At 58.7% G+C, this 22,269-nt stretch overlaps 1 protein-coding gene and 1 long non-coding RNA gene across 2 annotated transcripts in view; both read right to left on the reverse strand.

The window, feature by feature from the left end:
* Window positions 1-11,471: 11,471 nt before the first annotated feature.
* LOC122438787 lies at window positions 11,472-14,019 on the reverse strand. Its single transcript, XR_006268634.1, has 2 exons — window positions 13,774-14,019; window positions 11,472-12,315 (listed from the first exon to the last, which is right to left on the reverse strand). It is a non-coding gene; the product is annotated as an uncharacterized LOC122438787 (long non-coding RNA).
* A 4,735-nt stretch (window positions 14,020-18,754) lies between these two features.
* LOC122437897 (collagen alpha-1(I) chain-like) overlaps window positions 18,755-22,269 on the reverse strand; it is a 3,817-nt gene continuing 302 nt past the window's right edge. The window contains exons 1-5 of the mRNA XM_043462374.1: window positions 21,450-22,269; window positions 21,204-21,366; window positions 20,448-21,103; window positions 19,020-19,568; window positions 18,755-18,949 (exon numbers count right to left, since the gene is read on the reverse strand). The exon at window positions 21,450-22,269 is cut by the window's right edge and continues 302 nt beyond it. Coding sequence (XP_043318309.1) covers window positions 18,755-18,949; window positions 19,020-19,568; window positions 20,448-21,103; window positions 21,204-21,366; window positions 21,450-22,269 — 2,383 coding nt within the window. The remainder of the gene's footprint in view (window positions 18,950-19,019; window positions 19,569-20,447; window positions 21,104-21,203; window positions 21,367-21,449) is intronic.

Raw genomic sequence — 22,269 nt, forward strand, 5'->3', positions numbered from 1 at the left:
TCGTCAGTACGACCCGTTCCCTGGCTTTTGCGTTTTCTTTTTAAGATGCGTTGAGTTTTTTCATTGCGGTTATGTGGGTGATGGGTGTGTGCCTTTCCTTTTCGTTTCACTGCCATAATACGGAGGGGTACTTTCAACATGGAGGGTGTGTGCGTGTGCGTGCGTGCGTGTGCGTGCGTGCGTGCGTGCGTGTGTAGGGGTACTTTCAACATGAAGTGTGTGTGTGTGTGTGTGTGTGTGTGTGTGTGTGTGTGTGTGTGTACATGGTATGTGCGTCTTTCGTTTCTCCTGTTGCTGTACGGTGCTTTTCCCAAAAGAGCCGTCGTCGGGGTCACAAAAGGGGTTTCTCCTGGTATGCTGAAAGGTGGTGATAGGGACGGGGGTGGTGGCGTGTGTGGCGTGGCCCACTTGGACGCCGGGCCGCCAGAGCTCCGGGCCGACCACCGGGCCGGGGCCCACTTGGGCGCCGTGCCGAGAGAGCTCCGGGTCGACCAGCCGGCCGCGGCCCACTTGGGCGCCGCGCCGAGGGAGCTCCGGGTCGAGGAGGCGGCGGGTCGACCAGCTGGCCCGGCTTTGCCTGGCTTCGTCCCAATGGGTTGTTGTATGGTTTTGTGTTCCCGGGCCAAATTGACCTCGGCGGGCAGAGTCGCCAGTACGACCCGTTCCCTGGCTTTTGCGTTTTCTTTTTAAGATGCGTTGAGTTTTTTCATTGCGGTTATGTGGGTGATGGGTGTGTGCCTTTCCTCTTCGTTTCACTGCCATAATACGGAGGGGTACTTTCAACATGAAGGGGGGGGTGTATGTGTGTGTCTGTGTGTGCGCGCCTTTTGTTTCGCACACACCATGCACGCACGCGCACACACACACAGGGGTACCTTCAACATGAAGGGGTGTGTGTGTGTGTGTGTGTACATGGTGTGTGCGTCTTTTGTTTGTCCTGTTGCTGTACGGTGCTTTTCCCAAAAGAGCCGTCATCGGGGTCACAAAGGGGGTTTCTCCTGGTATGTTGAAAGGTGGTGATAGGGACGGGGGTGATGGCGTGTGTGGCGTGGCCCACTTGGACGCCGGGCCGCCGGAGCTCCGGGTCGACCAGCCGGCCGCGGCCCACTTGGCCTCCGGGCCGAGGGAGCGGCGGGTCGACCAGCTGGCCCGGCTTTGCTTGGCTTCGTCTCAATGGGCTGTTGTATGACCTTGCGTTCCCGGGTCGCATTGACTTTGGCGGCCGGAGTCGCCGGTACGACCCGTTCTCTGGCATTTGCGTTTTCTTTTTAAGATGCGTTGAGTTTTTTCATTGCGGTTATGTGGGTGATGGGTGTGTGCCTTTCCTTTTTGTTTCACTGCCATAATATGGAGGGGTACTTTCAACATGAAGGGGGGTGTATGTGTGTGTGTGCGCGCGCGCGCGCGCGCATGGGGTGTGCGTCTTTTGTTTTGCACACACCATGCACGCACGCGCGCACACACACACACACACACACGCACACACACACACAGGGGTACCTTCAACATGAAGGTGTGTGTGTGTGTGCGTGTGCGTGTGTGTGTGCGCGCACATGGTGTGTGCGTCTTTTGTTTGTGCTGTTGCTGTACGGTGCTTTTCCCAAAAGAGCCGTCGTCGGGGTCACAAAAGGGGTTTCTCCTGGTACGTGGAAAGGGGGTGATAGGGACCGGGGTGATGGCGTGTGTGGCGTGTGTGGCGTGGCCCACTTGGACGCCGGGCCGCCGGAGCTCCGGGTCGACCAGCGGGCCGGGGCCCCACTTGGCCTCTGGGCCGAGGGAGCGGCGGGTCGACCAGCTGGCCCGGCTTTGCTTGGCTTTGTCGCAATGGGCTGTTGTATGGCCTTGCGTTCCCGGGTCGCATTGACTTTGGCGGCCGGAGTCGCCAGTACGACCCGTTCTCTGGCATTTGCGTTTTCTTTTTAAGATGCGTTGAGTTTTTTCATTGCGGTTATGTGGGTGATGGGTGTGTGCCTTTCCTTTTTGTTTCACTGCCATAATATGGAGGGGTACTTTCAACATGAAGGGGGGTGTATGTGTGTGTGTGCGCGCGCGCGCATGGGGTGTGCGTCTTTTGTTTTGCACACACCATGCACGCACGCGCGCACGCACACACACACACACACACACACACAGGGGTACCTTCAACATGAAGGTGTGCGTGTGCGTGTGTGTGTGTGTGCGCACATGGTGTGTGCGTCTTTTGTTTGTGCTGTTGCTGTACGGTGCTTTTCCCAAAAGAGCCGTCGTCGGGGTCACAAAAGGGGTTTCTCCTGGTACGTGGAAAGGGGGTGATAGGGACCGGGGTGATGGCGTGTGTGGCGTGGCCCACTTGGACGCCGGGCCGCCGGAGCTCCGGGTCGACCAGCGGGCCGGGGCCCCACTTGGCCTCTGGGCCGAGGGAGCGGCGGGTCGACCAGCTGGCCCGGCTTTGCTTGGCTTTGTCGTAATGGGCTGTTGTATGGCCTTGCGTTCCCGGGTCGCATTGACCTTGGCGGCCGGAGTCGCCAGTACGACCCGTTCTCTGGCATTTGCGTTTTCTTTTTAAGATGCGTTGAGTTTTCTCGTTGCGGTTATGTGGGTGATGGGTGTGTGCCTTTCCTTTTTGTTTCACTGCCATAATACGGAGGGGTACTTTCAACATGAAGGGGTGGGGGGGTGTGCATGTTGTGTGCGTCTTTTGTTTTGCACACACCATGCGCGCACACACACACACAGGGGTACCTTCAATATGAAGGGGTGTGTGTGTGTGTGTGTGTGTGTGTGTGTGTGTGCGCGCGCGCGCGTGCGTGCGTGCGTGCGTCTTTTGTTTGTCCTGTTGCTGTACGGGGCTTTTCCCAAAAGAGCCGTCGTCGGGGTCACAAAAGGTGTTTCTCCTGGTATGCTGAAAGGTGGTGACAGGGACCGGGGTGACGGCGAGGTATTTCTCGGCGCGGGTGCTCGCGCCGCCTGACATTGGCCTGCGGTCCCCCTCTGATGGGAGAGCATTCCGCTGCCCCGTGGGTGGGAAGTCAAGAATCTTTCTCCCTCCCGTCCCCTCTCCTCCCGTCCGTCCGGTCGTCGTACCTCACCCAGGGACTTTCTGCAGAAGTGTTGTCGCGTCCCGTTCTCCTGTCCGCGTCGGTGACTGAGCGTAGAAATGAGCACTAGGACGGACCCTGTCTGGCAACGAGTCCCCGCCGGTCGCCCCCGGGAGCTCCCGTGCTGCGGCCGCCGGCTCTCTCGACAGCTGCCTGTCAGTTGCTCTTTTAGATGGTCCGGCGGGGGGCGGTCCGCCGGGCCGCCCGCCCCAACTCTTGAATGAATGCCCTCGGGCTGTGGAAGGAGGCTGCGTGGGAGGGGCACCTTGGGCCAGAGGTCACGGGGGAGGGTGGACGGCTAGCCAGTTCAAGAAACTTGCTTGATTGGGAGAGCAGGTGTTTGGACTCAAGTGGAATGGGCTTTTCCTCCTTTTTGGCCTTGTCACTTGGCATGGGGGGGATCTCCCTTCTCCCGCCAAGAGTTTCAAACAAAGACACGAGAGATCACCCGGATCCACTCACTCCGGTCAGGTTCAGAGCCAGAACGGCAAGGATCGAAGCTCTCCTGGTGACACCCAACCGCCTGCCCGCCAACTCGGAACACACTCCCCGGTCTGCCTGCCAAAGACAAGTGGCTGGATGGTGTTTGAGGGGAGGGTGGCAGATTCACGTTTCATGGGAGTGGTCTTGATCAACGGAGGTGATGAGCTCAGAAAAACACAAGCCCAGCCAAATGTTCAGGAGGGTGTCCATGCGTGTTGGTTGTTTTTGGCCTGACTCTGTGTCTCTGACCGCACCACCCAAAGGCACGCATCCCCGATTCTGTCTCTGTGTGTGTGTGTGTCTGTCTGTCTCTCTCTCTCTCTCTCTCTCTCTCTGACTGTGTTGTCCTTTGCATGACTGTGTGTGTGTCTGCCCCCGCGCGCCCCCACACACACACACCTGGCACCCGTACACAACACACACACACGCCCCCGCACACCACACAAGCAACACATTGTGCACACCACAGACACACCCCACGCGTGACCCCCACACACAGCGGCCCCACACCACCCACGTCGCACACCACCCACCCCACCTCTCTCTGCTGTCCTTTCTGTGCGGCTAGGGGCAGAGTGTGGGGTGTGTGGGAGATATTCGTGGGGTGTCTGGGGTGTGCCTGTCACTGGTGCGGGTGGGAGGGGCCGTGGGCAGATACACACACACACACACACACACACCCTCTGACTGGGTTGTCCTTTGCCTGGGTGTGTCTCTGCCCGCCCCTTCTCGCACCCTCAGGCACACACCCACAGGCATACCCCACACACCCTGGCCCCCCCACACACACACACCAACCCCCCACACACACACATACTCTCTGTGTTGTCCGTGGTGGGTGGGGGAGTGTGTGGCCGGGGCGTGAGCGAGTGGGGCGTGTGTGGCTATGCAGAGACACAGCCAGGCAAAGGACAACACAAGTAAGTGGTGCGTGCGTGAGTGTGTGTGTGTGTGTGTGGCTGTGTCTCTCTGCCCGCCCCGTCTCACTCGCACCACCCTGAGGCACACCCCCACACACCCCACACATACCCTCACACACCCCACCCCCACATACCACACACACACCCACAACACAGCACAGTGCCCCCACACACGCAACACCTGTGCATGCCACAGACACGCCACGCCACACCACACCACACCCACTGTGTGTGTGTGTGTGTGTGTGTGTGTGTGCTCCTGTTCCTCGTTTGCTTTCTCCTTCCCTTCCTCGTCGTCCCTCTGCCCCTCCCCTCCCTCCCTCCACCTTCACAGGACAGGAGTGCCTTTAGATGAGTTAATACACCCTTGACATGATTTCTACAGTCTGACCTGTCCCTCGCTGCAGACGAGCAAACCGACAACAACTGAAAGCAATGGTGTTTGCCACTTGGGGCATACCTTCCACAGGCTCCAGTGATTGACACGCCACCCACTTCCCCGAGCCAATCCTAGGAGCCTTCACCCAAGGCTCTTGCAGACATTCTTCACATCTGTCAGTCCTTCCAAGTCACCCGCCATCATCAGGCGAGGTGTAGAGAACCGATGGAAAAACTGGAGGAATGACTTCTTCCATGGGGTGGGAGGAAATGAGGAAGGAGTAGGATGCTAAAGGTGGGATGCCTGACTTCTTGACGAAGCGAGGATCGATCGGGGTGGGGGTGGGAAGAGGGGCAGGACTGTCAACTTAGGAGGTCCGGTTAACACGTTGCACATATAAATGGTACATCAAGACAATCAAACAAGCACCCCATCAAAGTGCTTACAGGGCAGGTAGTAAAAAAAAAAAAAACAAAACAAAACAAAAAAACACAAAAAACAAGCACCCCACTATGCAGCCCAGGAGAGTGTAGACTTACGACTTTGCATTAACCTCTAAGGGGAAAGAATCTGAAAACCTGACGCGACGAACACGACTTTGTAAACCCACTCGATACTTCATTGCTGCCATAAGGGTGGTGTCATTTGCATATCTCAGGGGATTGGTACTTCTCCGGGCAACCTCGATTCCAGCTTGTGCTTCATCCCACCCAGCGTTTCTCATGATGTGTACTCACTCAGCATGTAAGCTGGATAAGCAGGGTGACAACATATACAGCCTTGATGGACTCCTTTCCCTATTTGGAACCACTCTGTTGTGTTCCATGTCTACTTGTGACCTGCAGAAATACCGGGGTTTTGTTTGTTTGTGTTTTGTTTTGTTTTGTTTTTTTAATTCCCTAACCTGAATGAAACAGCAAGAGAGACAGAGAGAAGAGGGAGGGGGAGGGGGAGGGGGACGGGGAGCGGGTGGGCTAAGTAAGTAAATAAATAAATATAAATAAATAAATAAGAAAAGGACCCTACCGTTCACTCTGTTGCTTTCCACACACAAAGCAAAAACAGAGGCCCCAAAGGACACAATGTTTACAATGTGAATTTTGAAAGAGGGACATCCCCTTTGGTCACTTCATACACTACCCCTATCAGCAGGATGCAATCGTTTCTGTTTTTCCCTCTACCTGGTCCTTCCAGACTTCAGAAGCTCTCAGCGAGGGTTCTTATCGCCTTGGCGATAGAGTGATTTTTTTCCACACGTTCCTTAGGGGCCCGGAGGATGTTTCCGTGAAGCGGGGGATACACACTTCTGGATAGGAGAGTCCTGTGCTACGTGTGGTTTGTTCTTTTCTTTGCGTGTGGCTCTTCACCCGAGAGGGGGACTGGGTCCTGAAGTTTTCCGAGTGGCCTCCGATATCTGGGGGCAACCCTCTCTGGGGGGAAACATGTCCCATGTTCTCTTGCCCTGCTGACGGAGAACTCAAAAGGCCCTGTGCCTGAAGCCCTGCGGATGGAAGCTAGAGGACTTGGTGAACATTTCTGACAGAGCTTCCCCGCTGGCTCACACAGTCTAGAGTCTGCGTGCCATGTCTCTGACTGCCTGCACCCACAGGCGCATCCCACACACCCATGCTGCACACACACACGGCCCCACGTGGCACCCGTACCCAGCACACACACACACACCACACATCCCCACACACGCAACACACCTGTGCACACCACAGACACACCCCACGTATACCCACAGACACCACACGCGTACCCGCACACACCACACACACACCCTCCCCCCACACACCACACACACCGGCCTCACACCACCCACTCACCCACCCACTCACTCACTCACTCACTCACTCACTCACTCAGTCACTCACTCCCTCCCTCCCTCTGACTGTGTTGTCCTTTCTGTGTGGGGGTGGGCCTGCGGGGGGTGGGGGGGGCGGTGTGTGTGTGTGTGTGGGGGTAGGCGTGGGGTGTGTGGGAAGTTCCTGTCGCTGGTTCGGGCGTGAGGTGCCGTGGGCAGATACACACACACACACACACACGCACACACACACACACACACACACACTCTGGGTTGTCCTTTGCCTGGCTGTGTCTCTGCCCGCCCCCTCTCAAATTCGCACCACTGACAGGCACACCCCACACACACCACACACACAACACCTGCGCACGCCACACAGACACACCACACCACACACACACACACACACACGCTGTGTTGTCCTCTGCCTGGCTGTGTCTCTCTGCCCGCCCTCTCTCACACTCGCACCACCCTGAGGCACACACCACACGCATCCCCACACCCCCTGCTCCCCCCCCCCCGCCCCCACACACACTCTGTGTTGTCCTTTGCGTGTGTGGTGTGGGGCGCGGGTGTGGGGGGGATTGTGGTGGGGGGGGTGTGGGTGCGGGGAGTGCGGGGTGAGTGTGGGTGCGGGGAGCGCGGGGTGTGTGGGTATGCGTGGGATGTGCCTCCGGGTGGTGCGAGTGTGAGAGCGGGCGGGCAGAGGGACACAGCCAGACACACACCCATGCACACACTCTGTGTTGTTCTTTGCCTGGCTGTGTCTCTCTGCCCGCCCCCTCTCACACTCGCACCACCCGGAGGCACACCCCACACACCCCACGCATATCCACACACACTACGCCCCCACACACCACACACAACACACTCCCCCCCACACACCACACACGCAACACCTGCGCATGCCACAGACACACCACACCACACCACACCACACACACACACACACTGTGTGTGTGTTCGTGTTCGTGTTCCTCGCTTTCTCCTTCCCTTCCTCATTGTCCCTCTGCCCCTCCCGCCCCTCCCTCCACCTTCACAGGACAGGAGTGCCTTTAAGATGAGCCTGCCTGTTGTTAATACACCCTTGACATGAAGATTTCTACACTCTGACCTGTCACGCCTGTAACCTGGGGGGTGGTCAAACCTCCTTGGTACGCTAGGTATATAGCTTTCTCCGTGGAAGGTGGAAGCCTTCCTTCCGTCCCTCGCTGCAGACGAGCAAACCGACAACAACTGAAAGCAACGGTGTTTGCCACTTGGGGCATACCTTCCACAGTCTCTAGTGATTGACACGCCACCCACTTCCCCGAGCCAATCCTAGGAGCCTTCACCCAAGGCTCTTGCAGACATTCTTCACATCTGTCAGTCCTTCCAAGTCACCCGCCATCATCAGGCGAGGTGTAGAGAACCGATGGAAAAACTGGAGGAATGACTTCTTCCATGGGGTGGGAGGAAATGAGGAAGGAGTAGGATGCTAAAGGTGGGATGCCTGACTTCTTGACGAAGCGAGGATCGATCGGGGGGGGGGGGGCAGGACTGTGAACTCAGGAGGTCCGGTTGAACACGTGCACATATAAATGGTACATCAAGACAATCAACAAGCACCCCATCAAAGTACTTACAGGGCAGGTAGTAAAACAAACAAACAAACAAACAAAACACACACACACACACACACAAAAACAAGCACCCCACTATGCAGCCCAGGAGAGTGTAGACTTATGACTTTACATTAACCTCTAAGGGAAAAGAATCTGAAAACCTGACGCGACGAACACGACTTTGTAAACCCACTCGATACTTCATTGCTGCCATAAGGGTGGTGTCATTTGCATATCTCAGGGGATTGGTACTTCTCCGGGCAACCTCGATTCCAGCTTGTGCTTCATCCCACCCAGCGTTTCTCATGATGTGTACTCACTCAGCATGTAAGCTGGATAAGCAGGGTGACAACATATACAGCCTTGATGGACTCCTTTCCCTATTTGGAACCACTCTGTTGTGTTCCATGTCTACTTCTAACTGTTGCTTCCTGACCTGCAGAAATACCGGGTTGTTGTTGTTGTTGTTTGTTTGTTTGCTTGCTTGCTTGCTTTGTTTTGTTTTGTTCTGTTTTTTAATTCCCTAACCTGAATGAAAAGCGAGAGAGACAGAGAGAAGACGGAGGGATGGGCGGGCGGGCTAAGTAAATAAATAAATAAAAATAAAATAAATAAGAAAAGGACCCTACCGTTCAATCTGTTGCTTTCCACACACAAAGCAAAAACAGAGGACCCAAAGGACACAATGTTTACAATGTGAATTTTGAAAGAGGGACATCCCCTTTGGTCACTTCATACACTACCCCTATCAGCAGGATGCAATCGTTTCTGTTTTTCCCTCTACCTGGTCCTTCCAGACTTCAGAAGCTCTCAGCGAGGGTTCTTATCGCCTTGGCGATAGAGTGATTTTTTTCCACACGTTCCTTAGGGGCCCGGAGGATGTTTCCGTGAAGCGGGGGATACACACTTCTGGATAGGAGAGTCCTGTGCTACGTGTGGTTTGTTCTTTTCTTTGCGTGTGGCTCTTCACCCGAGAGGGGGACTGGGTCCTGAAGTTTTCCGAGTGGCCTCCGATATCTGGGGGCAACCCTCTCTGGGGGGAAACATGTCCCATGTTCTCTTGCCCTGCTGACGGAGAACTCAAAAGGCCCTGTGCCTGAAGCCCTGCGGATGGAAGCTAGAGGACTTGGTGAACATTTCTGACAGAGCTTCCCCGCTGGCTCACACGGTCAAGAATCTGCCTGCGATGCAGGAGACCCGGGTTCCATCCCCGGGCCAGGAAGGTCTCCTGGAGAAGGACATGGCAACCCGCTCCAGTACCCAACTCTGACGTCTAGACATCTCCTTGACTGACTCCCCCTCCACCGACTGGTTTCGAATGAATCCACTCCAGGGATGAACCGGTGTGTTTCCTTGCTTTCCCTACAAGTGCCTCTGAGGAAAAAAATTACCTGATTGCTTGCACCCCAGGCCTGCTTTCCCGAACCTGTCTGTGGACCTCACAGCCTCCTGAGAGGAGATACGATAACTGTTTCACTGAATGGAGGATCTGTGCTCAGAAACTCTTTCCACGACATGGAGGCCCGTACTAACTAACCTATTTGGTCCTTCCCTCGTTCCTTCCTTCTTTCCTTCTGGATTTGTTGTTGTTGTTGTTGTTCCCCCCTTTCTCCCCCCCCCCCTTTTTTTTTGGGGGGGGGGACTTCTCTCTCAGGTCCATGCACACGCACACGCGCCGTTTCTCACGTACACGCGTACATGCATGCACTCACACACACAGTCACCAGTTCAGCTTTTCATGGGTTTCAGGGAAGTGTCAGAGGAGGGAACTGCTGGGGTCCGGAGCAGGCCGCCCACCCCACCCCACCCCACCCCACCCCACCCCACCCCACCTCACATGAACCTCCATGTCCTGTGGAGTGTTTTGGACTCAAGTGACTTAAGAACCAAGAACCGGCCAGCGCCAGAGGAACGCTCCGCCCCTCCCTCCTTCTCTGTCTCTCTGAAGGCAGGCAGGAATGAAAACCTCCTTCCACGGAGGAAGATGTCAAGTGATGATGGCTGCTTGGACGCACGTCCGTGATCCTCACATGCATGAGTGGGGTTTCCTGGGTTACGAAAAGGAAGAGACTTCTTTGGCCTGACACAAGGCGAAGTTTGTCCCTCAGCCTCCCGCCCCCCCCCCCCCCAGCCCCCTTCCTCCGCGCGGTGCCCAAGGGGCAGCCTCAAGGTGGGGAAATGGAGAAATGGGGGTGGGGCGGATCACCATTCAATAGAGAGAAGCTCGAGGCAAAGTCAAAGGCTCTGACTTGACTGGAAAGCTTTCTGCATTTGAATGAAGCTATCTGACGAGGCCCTGCAGGGGGAGGGTGGGGGTGGGGCCCACAGACAATAGCCCCTGCCTGCCTGCCTGTCTGCCTGCCGGGCTGAGGAGGCCCTCTGGCGGCGGTGGCGGGGCCATGCCCCCGACTCCTGCAACTCGGTCCCCTCAAGGAAACTTCTGGGGTGACTCCCTTGTCCAGGGAGTCATCAAAGTTGGCCTGTTTCTGAAAAAGGCCCGAGTCACAGCTGTGACAGAGTCCCTGGATCTCTTCTTGACACATGGATTGACCTGCACCCTCCCATCCTGTCAGATCCTTTGGACACTCTCAAAGAGGTCTTTGGCCTGGGCCAGAAAACAAGCCAAGATAAACAAATACGTTTTTGTCTGTTTTTTTTTTTTTTGAACAGGGCGAAAACGATGCAGGGCCGTGGATCAGAGAGAAACTTGCTCCTCTCACACGCGTGAAGGCAGGAAGTTCTCAGCGGGAGAGAACCTGCCTTCACTTTTCACTTCTCAGGGGGACCTGGACCGGTCCCCTCGCCTCGCACGCCCCCAACCCCTAGCCCAGCTCTACACCACCACCACCACCACCACCACCACCACCACCACCACCACCACCACCCCCCCGTCTCGTCTCCCCAACGTCAGCCCCACTCCCACCCCCACCCTCCGGCCACCGAGGGGGCCCCGTGGAGGGGTGGCCATGGCCTTCTCAGCCCCTGTTCTGAGATGTCACTTGGGAAACCGCTCTAGGCCGAGATGCCAGATTGCTGCCCTGCTGCTTCGTGTCCGTCTCCATCAGCCATGCCCAAAAGGCACGTGAAATAATGGACAGCAAATAGTGCACCCAGAAAACACAGAATGATCCTCCTGAACACCGCACAGCCATTTTTCTGGATCCACATAGAGGTCGTTGATATCCCCGCTTGATGCATGAATAGTATTTACACAGACTCGATTTATTTTCGCTTTGATTGGGGGTGCCCTATCCAGAGAGATCACGCGGGTCCGAAAGCAAACCCAGAACAGAGCAGAACAGAACCAAAACCACAGCCAAGTCGAGGGAGTGCTGAACCAGAGGAGCTCACACAGCCTACGAGGTGTCCCAGATTGTGAAGGAGCGTTTGTGCTCACGTATCTATGTGGAGGTCTGAAGGGTCACTCGCCAGCGATGCAGATGTCATGCGAGTGGCCGGAGATGTTTCTCCATAGGATCTCTTGGGATGTCGCACGCAGGCAGGGTGCCTGGTGCAGGGGCACCCTGGGAGGTCCGATCCCCCGAAAAGTTGGCATGTGGGGCGCAGGCAAGCACACAACGTTTTCTTGCAGGGAGGGCCGAGCGAGGAGAATTCAGGGGTCCATACCTCCAAGCCCCCAGCTGCTGCTGCTGCTGCTGCTTCTTCTGCTTCTTCTTGTTTTTTTGTTTTTGTTTTTTTTTTTTTTCCTGCCCCAAGCTTCTTGAAAGGGTTCCACGTAGCATTCTGAAAGGTCAGGTGATGGAGGGACAGGGTTCGTGGTTGCAAACGTCTGGCTGTAGGAATTCTTTGTCTTTGGTGACTGTTCACCACGTGGGTCAGGTCATGAGGTTCCTATACCCCTTCCACGGGACAGATGTTCACTGGGGGAGTGGGAAGGGTCCACACTCCTGTTCCCACTGCTCCCCTCCGTGAACTGGAGTGCGAATCTAGATGGGCCTCTGACGACACACATCGCCGGGTTACATCACGCCGGTTTGGCCTTCGGTTCTCACAAACTGGCACTCTTGCTGCTTCTCGAAGTGTCCTAGAGAAGAAGACATCGGATTCCACATTAGATCAGCTTCTTTGACTAGCGAAGGCACAACAGCCACAACAAGCGGGATGGATAAACACAGAAGTTGGTTTCCTTCGGACTATGGAGCGTGCATGTGTGTGTGTGTGTGAGAGAGAGAGACAGACAGAGAGAGAGAGAGAGGCAGAGAGAGGCAGAGAGAGAGAGAGAGAGAGAGAGAGAGAGAGAGAGAGAGAGAGAGAGAGAGAGAGAGAGAGAGAGAGAGAGAGAGAGAGAGAGAGAGAGAGAGAGAGAGATGCCTTTGTGGTTCTAAGGCAAGCACTGAGGAGTTGAGACTTTCTTTAACGAACATATTTTCCTTCATTTCAGTCGTGATGGTCCAATGATTTGGATGACAACATTTCATGTTTCAGGGTAGATGATTTTAGAAGGCTGTGAAGGGACTTCCCTGCCTGGTGGCCCAGTGGTTAAGAATCCACCTGCCGATGAGGCAGGGGACAGGGTGTTTTCGATCGATCCCCGATCAGGGAAGATGCCACTGGGCTCCGGGCAGGTTCGATACAAACCTATAGAACGGACAATGCCAGGCAGGCGTGAAGGCGAGGGCAGACGGGGGACTCTGGACGAGGATGACTGACACTGACGTCTCCGTGTAGGTGGGTTGTGGCCGGCACACTCCTCTGGGGCAGGATGTTCCTAAGACCGTTGCGGGAGGAGCAGGGGACCTAAGGGAACTCTCTGTCCTCTCTGCTCCATTTTGCCCCCGGAACCCTAATCTGCTCAAAGAGAGGATTCAGCCTATGGAAAGACAAACTCACATGTGAGTGAACCTCCTTTCTAGTTCACATGAATTCTGAAAGCGTGACGGTCAGATTCACTCAACTCTCTGGATGTCTGTTCTTCCTGAGATCCCGGCCTATTCACTGGAAGAACACATGGAGCCGGATGAGATCTCCCTCTGCACGGCGGCTCCAGTGTGCACACATTTCAATGGCTACGGCTTGTGGACATCGCACCGAGAGCCTAACCCCGGTGTTTCAGACGCCTGTTTCTACAATGGCTGAACAGTTCTAACTGCGGGAAGCCCAAAATTTGCCCCTGCCTGTTCGATCTGCAGGGACTCTGCAAAGAAAGAACACACGTGCCCGGTCTCATGACCGATCCCCTTTTTCGGAGCTAGCCTGGCGTGTGATCTGTTTTCCAGGCCATAGGCACGCACTGGCACTGGGGAGTTGTGTTCCCCCTCTCCCCCCCCCCCCCCGGCCTCCTCCTCCTCCTCTCTGCCCCCACCCTTCCCTTCCCTTCCCCCCACATGCACGCTCCCTCACCCCCACCCCCGCCCCGCCTGGGCCCGGCCCGTCCAGGTCTCCCCCACCCGTGGAAAAGGCCAGGAAGAAATGGTCCCAGAACGACGCAGCCGAGAAACAGTGGAAGTCCACTTGGATGCGGTTAGGAAACACCTGAGCATACCTAGGCCGACACTGCCACCGTGTGGGATGAGAGGCCAGTGAGAGGAGAAGCTCAAGAGTTCAGAGGAGGAGGAAGAGGAAGAGGAAGAGGAGCAGGAGGGAGGCAGGCGGCGGTGGGGGGAGGGGAGGGACAGGCTGAAGCTGTCTCAGGGCGATGACGTGGGTGAAAACGTCCCCCTTCAGAAGGGCGCTCCGAAGAGAGAGTTCCGGCGGGACCTTGAGAGCACACAGGGCTTCGTTTTGGAGGCTGACCTTAAAGCTGGGAGTGGGGGTGGGGGAGGGAATCATCCAGACATACGAAAGACACCAGGCCGGGAAGGCAAGACAGATTCTTTACAGAAGTGAATCGGATGCTTTTCTGTCAGTGTGTTCCATAATCAGACTATCATGGAAATCCATCCATCCATCCATCCATCCATCCATCCATCCATCCACCCATCCATCCATCCATCCACCCACCCATCCACCCATCCATCCATCCATCCATCCATCCATCCATCCATCCATCCATCCATCCATCCATCCATCCACCCACCCACCCACCCACCCACCCACCATCGTTTCGCTCCTTTTCTGTTCTCTACATTTTTAATGGCGAGTGAGTGAGAGAGTCTTTCAATGGTTTGGTAGGATTTTTGAATGTCATGTCGTAGGACCATGGTACTTTTCAGCCATGGATGAACGTGACGGCTTCTTTTTTCAGCTTCAGCTTTCAGGGTTATCCTGAACTGCCTCGCCAAGTGAGGCCTGTGTGTCCCTGTGTGCTGGAGGAAGGACACTTGTGCTATCCACATCTTCATCTTGGACTGGACAAAACCACCGTTGGGAATGTGTTCCTTGGCTTCGTTTCCTTTCCCTATGGCACTGACCTGACCGTCCTGTCCACTCTTTGGATCCTTTATCTCCCTCTCCCCCTCAAGGCACTTGGTCCTTTTCTTCCTCCTCCTCCTCCTGCTCCTGCTCCTGCTCCTCCTCCTCCTCCTCACCCTAGTTTCTCTCCCCCACCCCTCTCAGTCCCACTCTTCTCAAATTGACGTCTAACTGACTGACAACGTTTTCTTTTGCCTGCCTTCCTTCCTCCCTTCCTCCCTCCCTTCCTTCCTTCCTTCCTTCTTTCCTTGTTTTGGTTTTGTTCCTGTTGTTGTTCCCCCATTAATTTTCAGGTGTACAGACGATGTTTCAGTGTAGCGCAGGAAGGACACAGCGATCACCAGGATACATCTCGTGAGTGACTGTCCGTCACCACTTGGTGTCACGGCAGATGGCATTTGGTGTCATGACGTGCCCGTGACTCACTGATTTCATCCGTGGAAGGCTGCACCGCTTCGTCTGTCTCCGTCACCAGTGGCACTCACTCACTCTCTCCCCTTCCCCACCCACCCCCGCCACCGCGTCACCCCCTCCCTCCTCTGGCCACCACCCATGTGTTCCTTTATGGTATCTATGCGCCTGCTTCTGATTTGTTCTGTTCTGTTCACGGTGTATCCTTTGGTAGATTCTGCATGGAAACGACTGATCTGAGGTGCTTCATTTAGCATAATAGCCTTTCTAAAGATCTCTCCAAGTTCCTGCAGACTGTGAGATTTTATTCCCTTCTGGTGGTTGAGTCCCATTTGTCTGTGTGTGTGGGTGGGTGGGTGGGTGTGGTGTGGTGTGGTGTGTGTGTGTGTGTGTGTGTGTGTGTGTGTGTGTGTGTGTGTCTGCATGCGCGTGCGCACACGCGCACCTGAATAGATACAGGTGTAGGCACACAGACAGAGAGTTCTATCATTCTGTTTGTACGGATGTCTACCTAGGTATAGGTGTCGATACCACACATACACACGCGCATATCTTCTTGGTCCCCGCCGTAGGCACTCCGTGGAGTTGCCGGGTTGGGTCGGATGGGGAATCTTTGGTGGAGTGTCCTGAGGGATCCCAGGACTCGTTTCCCTAGTGATGGGGTTTCTCTCTCTGTGAGGTGCCAGGTGATGAGCTCTGATATCTCTGAGTCCGTCAACACTTTTCTCAGCTGCAGGAAAGATGCATTCCATCGATCAGGAGCCACTGTCTTTTGATGTTTCAAACTTGCTGTCGCGATTGCGAGTCCAGCTCCTGGGCCTTTCCCCTCCAAGTTATCGTTGTCCAGATAAACGCCCCGGGGTGCTTCCGTGAGCCCGCCCCCACCCCCAGCTGCCCCAGCCCAGCCCAGCCCAGCCCAGCCCAGCCCAGCCCCGCCATTGATTTGTCTTCTACCTTGTGCTTCTGAGTGTCTGTCTGTTCTACCTTTATTTTGAATGAAGGTGTCTGTTCGGGCCTCCTGCCGACTTCGCTCATCGGGGATTGTTTCTCTTTTGGAGGTTCAGTTGTCTGACGCCTATATGTATACACACACGCGCGCACGTAGACATCAACACAGACACATGCGTATGTATGCACATAGGTACATGTACACTGACTAATACGTACGTGTATGCATGCATACGCGTGTGTGTGCATCTATGCACATCAATCTGTGTATATGCACTCTATACACACACTTGCAACTGTACATACGTATATGCGTGTATGTTTACTTACACATACATGTGTGTATATGTATACACATATACAGCCGTACGTCTGTGTGGACGTATATACGCTACATGTAGACGTCTAGGTATGTGTGCATATGTATGTACACACGTGTACATACACGTGTGCATATACACAGGCGGATATGTGTGCATATGTAAGCATGCACGTACGTGTCCGCACATGCGTACACACACACACACACACCTGTGCGTATACATCACACGTACACACACATGTGCATCTATATGCGTTTACACGCCCGTGTTTATTTAAATGTAGGTGTGTATATCTATGTATAGGCACATATGAGCATGTGTATTCGTGCGCGTGCATATCCGTGTACGTATGTGTATAGATGCCTGTGCATACGTATATACACGCAAGCATACATGCACACTTTAAACGCCTAGGCATATACGTGCACGCACAGACACATGCGTGTACGTGAGCATGCATGCATGCCCTTCGTACGCGCTTGTTTATACGCATGTGTGCACACGTATATATAGATGCGAATATGTGTCCGTACACATATGTACATGCGTATATGCACATGTGCGCTCTCGCTCTCGCGCTCTCTCTCTCTCTCTCCCTCTCTCCCTCTCTCTCTCTCTCTCCCTCTCTCCTCTCTCTCTCTCTCTCTCTCTCTCTCTCTCTCTCTCTCTGTCTCTCTCTGTCTCTCTCTCTCCCCCTCCCTCCCTCCCTCCCTCCCTCTCTCTGACTTTTAAGCTGCCAGAGCAGTTCTACGACTTGACTTTCCTGCCTGGTGGTTTTGTTTCATTTCGTTTCGGTTCTACTTCAAAAAGTTATGCATTCATTGACTTGGCTGTTGTCATGGAGTCCGGGGCTTATTTAGTGGATCCCTATTGACTCGGTCCTCCCCACCACGCCCCTCAACCCCACCCCCGCAGCCCTGCCACCCCAGACCGCCCGGCCGGCCGCCCGCCTTTCCGGTGTTTGTGGCCAGTGATCTTGAAATCCACGTTCTCCTGACCTCAAGTGCACTTTCCCCACCCACCCGCGCTTGCTTGTGTTTGTTGTCTTTGGACTTGGTCACGGTCTCTACCCAGGTTGAGTTTTGTTTTCTCTTGTTGGGGGTCCGAGTGTCTCCTTCGTTTCCTTTCTTGCTCCTGGGTTTGCGTGTCTGTGTCTGTGTCTGCTTTCCAAAGTCCTGCTTTGTTCTCCGAGCAGCGCTTGCCTGGTTGGTTTCACTTTGCCGGTCGGTCCCTTCCTCCCCTCCCTCCCTCCCTCCCTCCCTCCCTCTCTCACTCCCTCTTTTGGGGGGAGGGGGTCCGGGGGAGCCCGGGATGTCACTGGTGCCCCTCTCTCGGCCCCCGAGCCCCCGCCGCCGGCGTCTCCGTGGAATGTCCCCCCACCACCCTGGAATCGCGTGGGGGGAGCGCGTCTCCTTCGGGGCAGCCTCCTGAGGAGATAGTTCCCAGCTCCTCTCCCTTCCTCTGCGGCCGGGGTCGCGTCGCGTCGCGTGGCTCGGAGGCGGAGGAGGCTCCGGCCCGAGCTCGGGCGTTTGGGCGGCCGGCGCGGTGGCTCCTCGGCGGCCGGCGACAGCGACCCGTCCTCGGGACGGTCGAGCCGGTTGTCAGGAGCCACCTGGCGGCCGCTTTTATATTGTCCCTCCCCTCCGGAGCTTCGGCGAGACCTTCAGGAGGATTGTGACTCAGCCGCCGGGCCCGAGGCAGTGCTCTCAGAGACGGGCTATGCTGGCGGTGACAGTCCCGGTGACACCGAGGCCTAGGGACGTCCTGCTGTCGCCGGAGATTGGTTCTCTAGGTTTCTGAGGAGGGTGACCGTCGCGGCGCTCCAGATCCGGGCTCTGGGGTGGCCTGGCCGGGTCGACCAGCATCTCCCCGTGCCCCTCCGGCCGTGGAGACGGACCGGCCGGACCCTACCTGGGCCGGACCGCCGAGGTGGGCAGGGAGAGGGTCTTCCCTGCCCGGAGCGCCTGGACTCGGACTCGGCGGTCCTGCCTCCTCCCGGGTCGCCCTCAGGAGCGTTTGCTTCGCCCTCGGCCCCGCTCCGGAGGTGGGGACCGGCCCGGACTGTGGCGTGGAGGTCGGCGGAGGGCGCGGCTGGGTCCGGGCCCTCGGGTTCTCTCTGACCGAGGTGTTTTCCGCGTCGCACTCCGGAGGTGGGGACCCGCCCGCCGGAGTCGTGAGGGGTGACCCGGAGAGGACGGCCGGCGCGGGCGCGTGTGCGGTCCCCCGGTGGGGTCCGGTCGCCTGAGGCGTCTCCCGGCACGCATGCCTTTTCTTTTCTCAAAGTCCCGATAGGTCCGGAGACGTGGATGGACCGGGCCCTGCTTCCGCGGGTGGCCGGGGAGGGCGCGCTCGACCGTTCAGCGTGCCCTCGTGGGTCTCGGTCGTTGGACGCGACTTTTTCTCACCCCTCCCCAACTCCCTGAATCCCGGTCAGTCAGGAGGTGGGTGGGGACCGGCTCGAGCCGTCCTGGGTGCCCTGTGTAGGACGGTCTGGGCCCCGGGCGTGGGCCCTGGTCGGGGCCCGCTCGTCTTGTTGGAGGCGCCCCGCTGACGGTTCTTTCTTCTTTTTTCTTTATGCACGTCGAAGTCAAATCCCCGTTCGGAGACTCGGACGGACCGGTACGCCTACCCGTGTGGGCGAAGCGGGGAGGGAGTCTCCGGCCAGCTCCCTCTCCCTTGGCGTCCGCGCCCCCACTTTTGCCACCACGCGGCCCCCTCTCCCCCCCCCCCCCAAGTCGACCAGATGGCCCCCGAGAGCTCCAGGCCTGATGTTCATGGGGTAGTGCTGGGGACAGGTGGCCGGGTCAAGGTTCCGGGGTCCCTCCCTGCGAGTCATAGATGGGCCCCGCTGTCGTCTGCTGTCATTTTGTCGCCCAAAATAGGTCTTTTTTGCCACCAGGTAAGTGCTGACACGGTCTCCTTTGGTGTCTGCCGCCGAGGACTTTGGGTCTCTGGATGCACGCGGGGCTCCGGGCCTGTGGGCCGCCAGCTGGCGCCTGGTTCTGCCTTTGCCGCTGGAGCCGCCTGCCTGGGCCTGTGCGCCGGCTCCTGTGTGGCGTGTCTGGCCGACCCAGCTCGTGGTGCCGCGTCTGGGCGACCCGAGGGCGGTGGGGCGAGGCGGTGTGGGTCTTTGGCCCTGTGCTCCCCGCTGCGGGCACCCGGTGGCGGCTGGGACGACCCCTGCCCTGTAGGCTCCGTGCCACGTGTCAGCTGTTCTCCTCCTGGGGTCGTTGGCTGCTCTCGCCTGAGGTGTGAGGTTGTGGGCAGGCGGGGGGGAGGTTGTCGGCGAGGCTTAAAGCGGGCCCCTCCGGTGACTGTCCTCGCCTGTGCCTTCCCCCCCCCCCCACACACACCTTGGCTCAACTGATTGATGTGGTGTGGTTGTGCTCTCCCGGGCCGGGCCTAAGCCGTGCCGGACGAGGGACGGGTGTTCCCAGTGAACGTGTCCGCTCTTCTCGGTCTGTCCACGGGGCCCCTCGCCTGTCTTTTCCCCCTTGCCCCTCGGGCAGGGTGAGGAAGGCAGGGGTTGGGGTGTGGCCTCCGGCCCTGACCTTCGGTCTCCCGTCCCCCGCCTTGGGGTGCCTAGTGGGGGCCGTTGGGCTTTGGACACAGCAGATGCGCTTGCTTCGCCTTCCTGGCGTGTGCCCCGCGAGCGGCCCTCCCTGCGGTGGGGAGGGCTGTGCCGCTGCCATGCCGCGTGCCCGTGCTTGGGTGTGTGAGCATGCCTCGTTGGACCCTCGGTGGTGCCCCTGGAGTGCTCCAGGTCGTCCCTCAGGTGCCCGAGGCCGAGTGGTGGTGTCGTTTTCCCTTAACCCTGTGTCCTCCTTGGGTCCCCGCCGCGGTGGTGTGCGTGTGTCCCATGGGGGGGGTCGAGACGGTAAGAGAAGCATTGTGTGCTCCCCTCGTCGTGGCGGCTGACGGATGAGGCCTTGCAGGGGGCCCTGACCGCGCACATGCTCCTGTGTGGTGGTCCGCTTACCTATGCCGCAGACCCCTCCCGCCCAGTTGAGTGGCGGCTCCTGGTGTGCCTCCGTGGGCCCGAAGGAGAGACGATCGGGTGAGGGACGGTGCGCCCTCGGTGAGAAAGCCTTCTCTAGCGATCCGAGAGGGAGCCTTGGGGTACCGGACCCCCCAGCCGCTGCCCCTCCTGAGTGCGCAGTGGCCACTGTGGCGACTGCCAGAGCACGTGGGCAGAACCCCCCCCCCCCGTGGGGAAGGGGGGTGATGGGTGCACCGGCCCCGCGGTGGGGCCGTGTGCTGCTTGTTGCCTACTGCGGCCCGCGCCTCCCCCCTCTGAGTTGGGGGAGGGTCCCGCTGGGCCCTGCCGGGTGTCCGGCGAGTGGGGAGCCGTGTGTGCTGTGTTGTGCGCAGCCGGCCCCGTGGTGTGAGCCCAGGGGGAAGGGGGGGGCGTTGGGGTGCGACTGCCTGGTCGGCCCCGGCTCCCCCAGCCCTGCAGCTGTGGTGAGGAGGAGCCTGTCGTGCCCGCCCTCGCCCCTGAGCCGCAGCCGGTGGCGGTGTGGTGGGCCCGGTCGGGGCCGCCCTTGCTCGAGAGTGTGTCCCCAGGATGTTGAGCCTCGGGGTCAGGCTTAGACGGAAGACGGATCTGTTGAGGAAGGATGGATGGATGGATGGAGGAAGGTTGGGTGGACGGCACGCCGGCCCTGGCGGCGGGGCTGGGGTGTGGGGCCCGCTCCAGGGATGGCCAGGAACGGCCGGCGTCCCAGGCGTTGCGGGACCGCCCTCGTGTGTGGGTGGCGGTGGGATCCCGCGCTGGTTTTCCTGGTGGCCCGGCTGTGTCCTGGTGTTTTCTGGTCCCCGGGCGGCGCCCTCGCCCCCGTCCCGTGACCCCTGCTGCGCGTGCTTGCCGGCCCCTCCCCACCGCTGCCGGCCTTCCTCCTCGTCCCGCGCGTGCGACCGCCTGTGTCCCCTTCCACCCCCGCTCCCTGCGGTCTGGGACCGAGCCGGCCTCGCCTCACGTGGGTGTCGTCTCCCGGCCTCCGTCGGCCGGTGGCGTCCCCGGGTGGAGCAGTGCCCTCGGAGCCCTGAGAGGGAGGCGGGGCAGGGGGGGGAGCCTTGGCGCGCACAGCAGGGTTGCCCGTGTGAGGGCTGGGGGGGCCGCTGGTACGCGGCGGGAGAGCGTTCTCCCGGGCTGGCTGCGGCTCCGGGTGTAGGATTGGCGGTGGGCGTGAGGCCCCGTGAGGGGTGCGCCCCCTCCCCCCCGCGGGGGGGGGGGGTGGCCGGAGAGGCCAGTCTGTCGTTCTGGGTGTGCCTCGGGACCGCCCCTGTGCTGGGAGGCCTCTGGCGGTGAGATCCCGCGGTGCGCCCTGGCGGCTGACTCGCTTCCCCCGGGTCGTTTCGAGCCATCCCCCTCGCGGTGGCGCGCGGCCACCCCCGCCTCCACCGCCGGTTCTGTGGCGTTGGTGTCACATGGCCGCACCCCGTCGGTGCCCCTCTCCGTCCGTCCGTCCGTCCGCCTCGGTCCGCTCCCCGTCTGCTGCTCCCCGGGGCCCGCGCCCTGGCGTGTCTCGCTTCCCCGGGCCTGCCGCGGCCCCGATCCGTTGCCCGCTTTGCCGCCGCCGCCGCCTGTCCGCCGACGTCGTCGCGGGCTGGGCGAGGGGGAGCGCCCGCGACCCCCCCCACCCCCCCACCAGCCCCCCCCCCCCGCCGCGCCCCCCGCTCCGATGCGCTCTCCCGAGCGCGGGTCGGGTCCCCGGTCTGCCTCCCGCGGGCCGGTCGCCGCGTCCTCGCCGCCTGGCGTCCCCCGCCCCTCTGGGGTGGGCGGGACGGACGGGCGCTTGAGGGCGCGTCGGCCGGCCCCGGCGTGGCCCGGCCGGGGGTCCCCGGCCCGGCTCCCGGGGCCGCCGGGGCGGGCGGGCTCGCGACGGGGGGGTGTGGGGGTGCGGAGGAGGAGGGGGACCCGCCGCGCCCCTCCCCTCGTTCCTCCA

This window comes from Cervus canadensis, chromosome 3 (assembly GCF_019320065.1).
Source record: "Cervus canadensis isolate Bull #8, Minnesota chromosome 3, ASM1932006v1, whole genome shotgun sequence".
Lineage (NCBI taxonomy): Eukaryota > Metazoa > Chordata > Mammalia > Artiodactyla > Cervidae > Cervus > Cervus canadensis.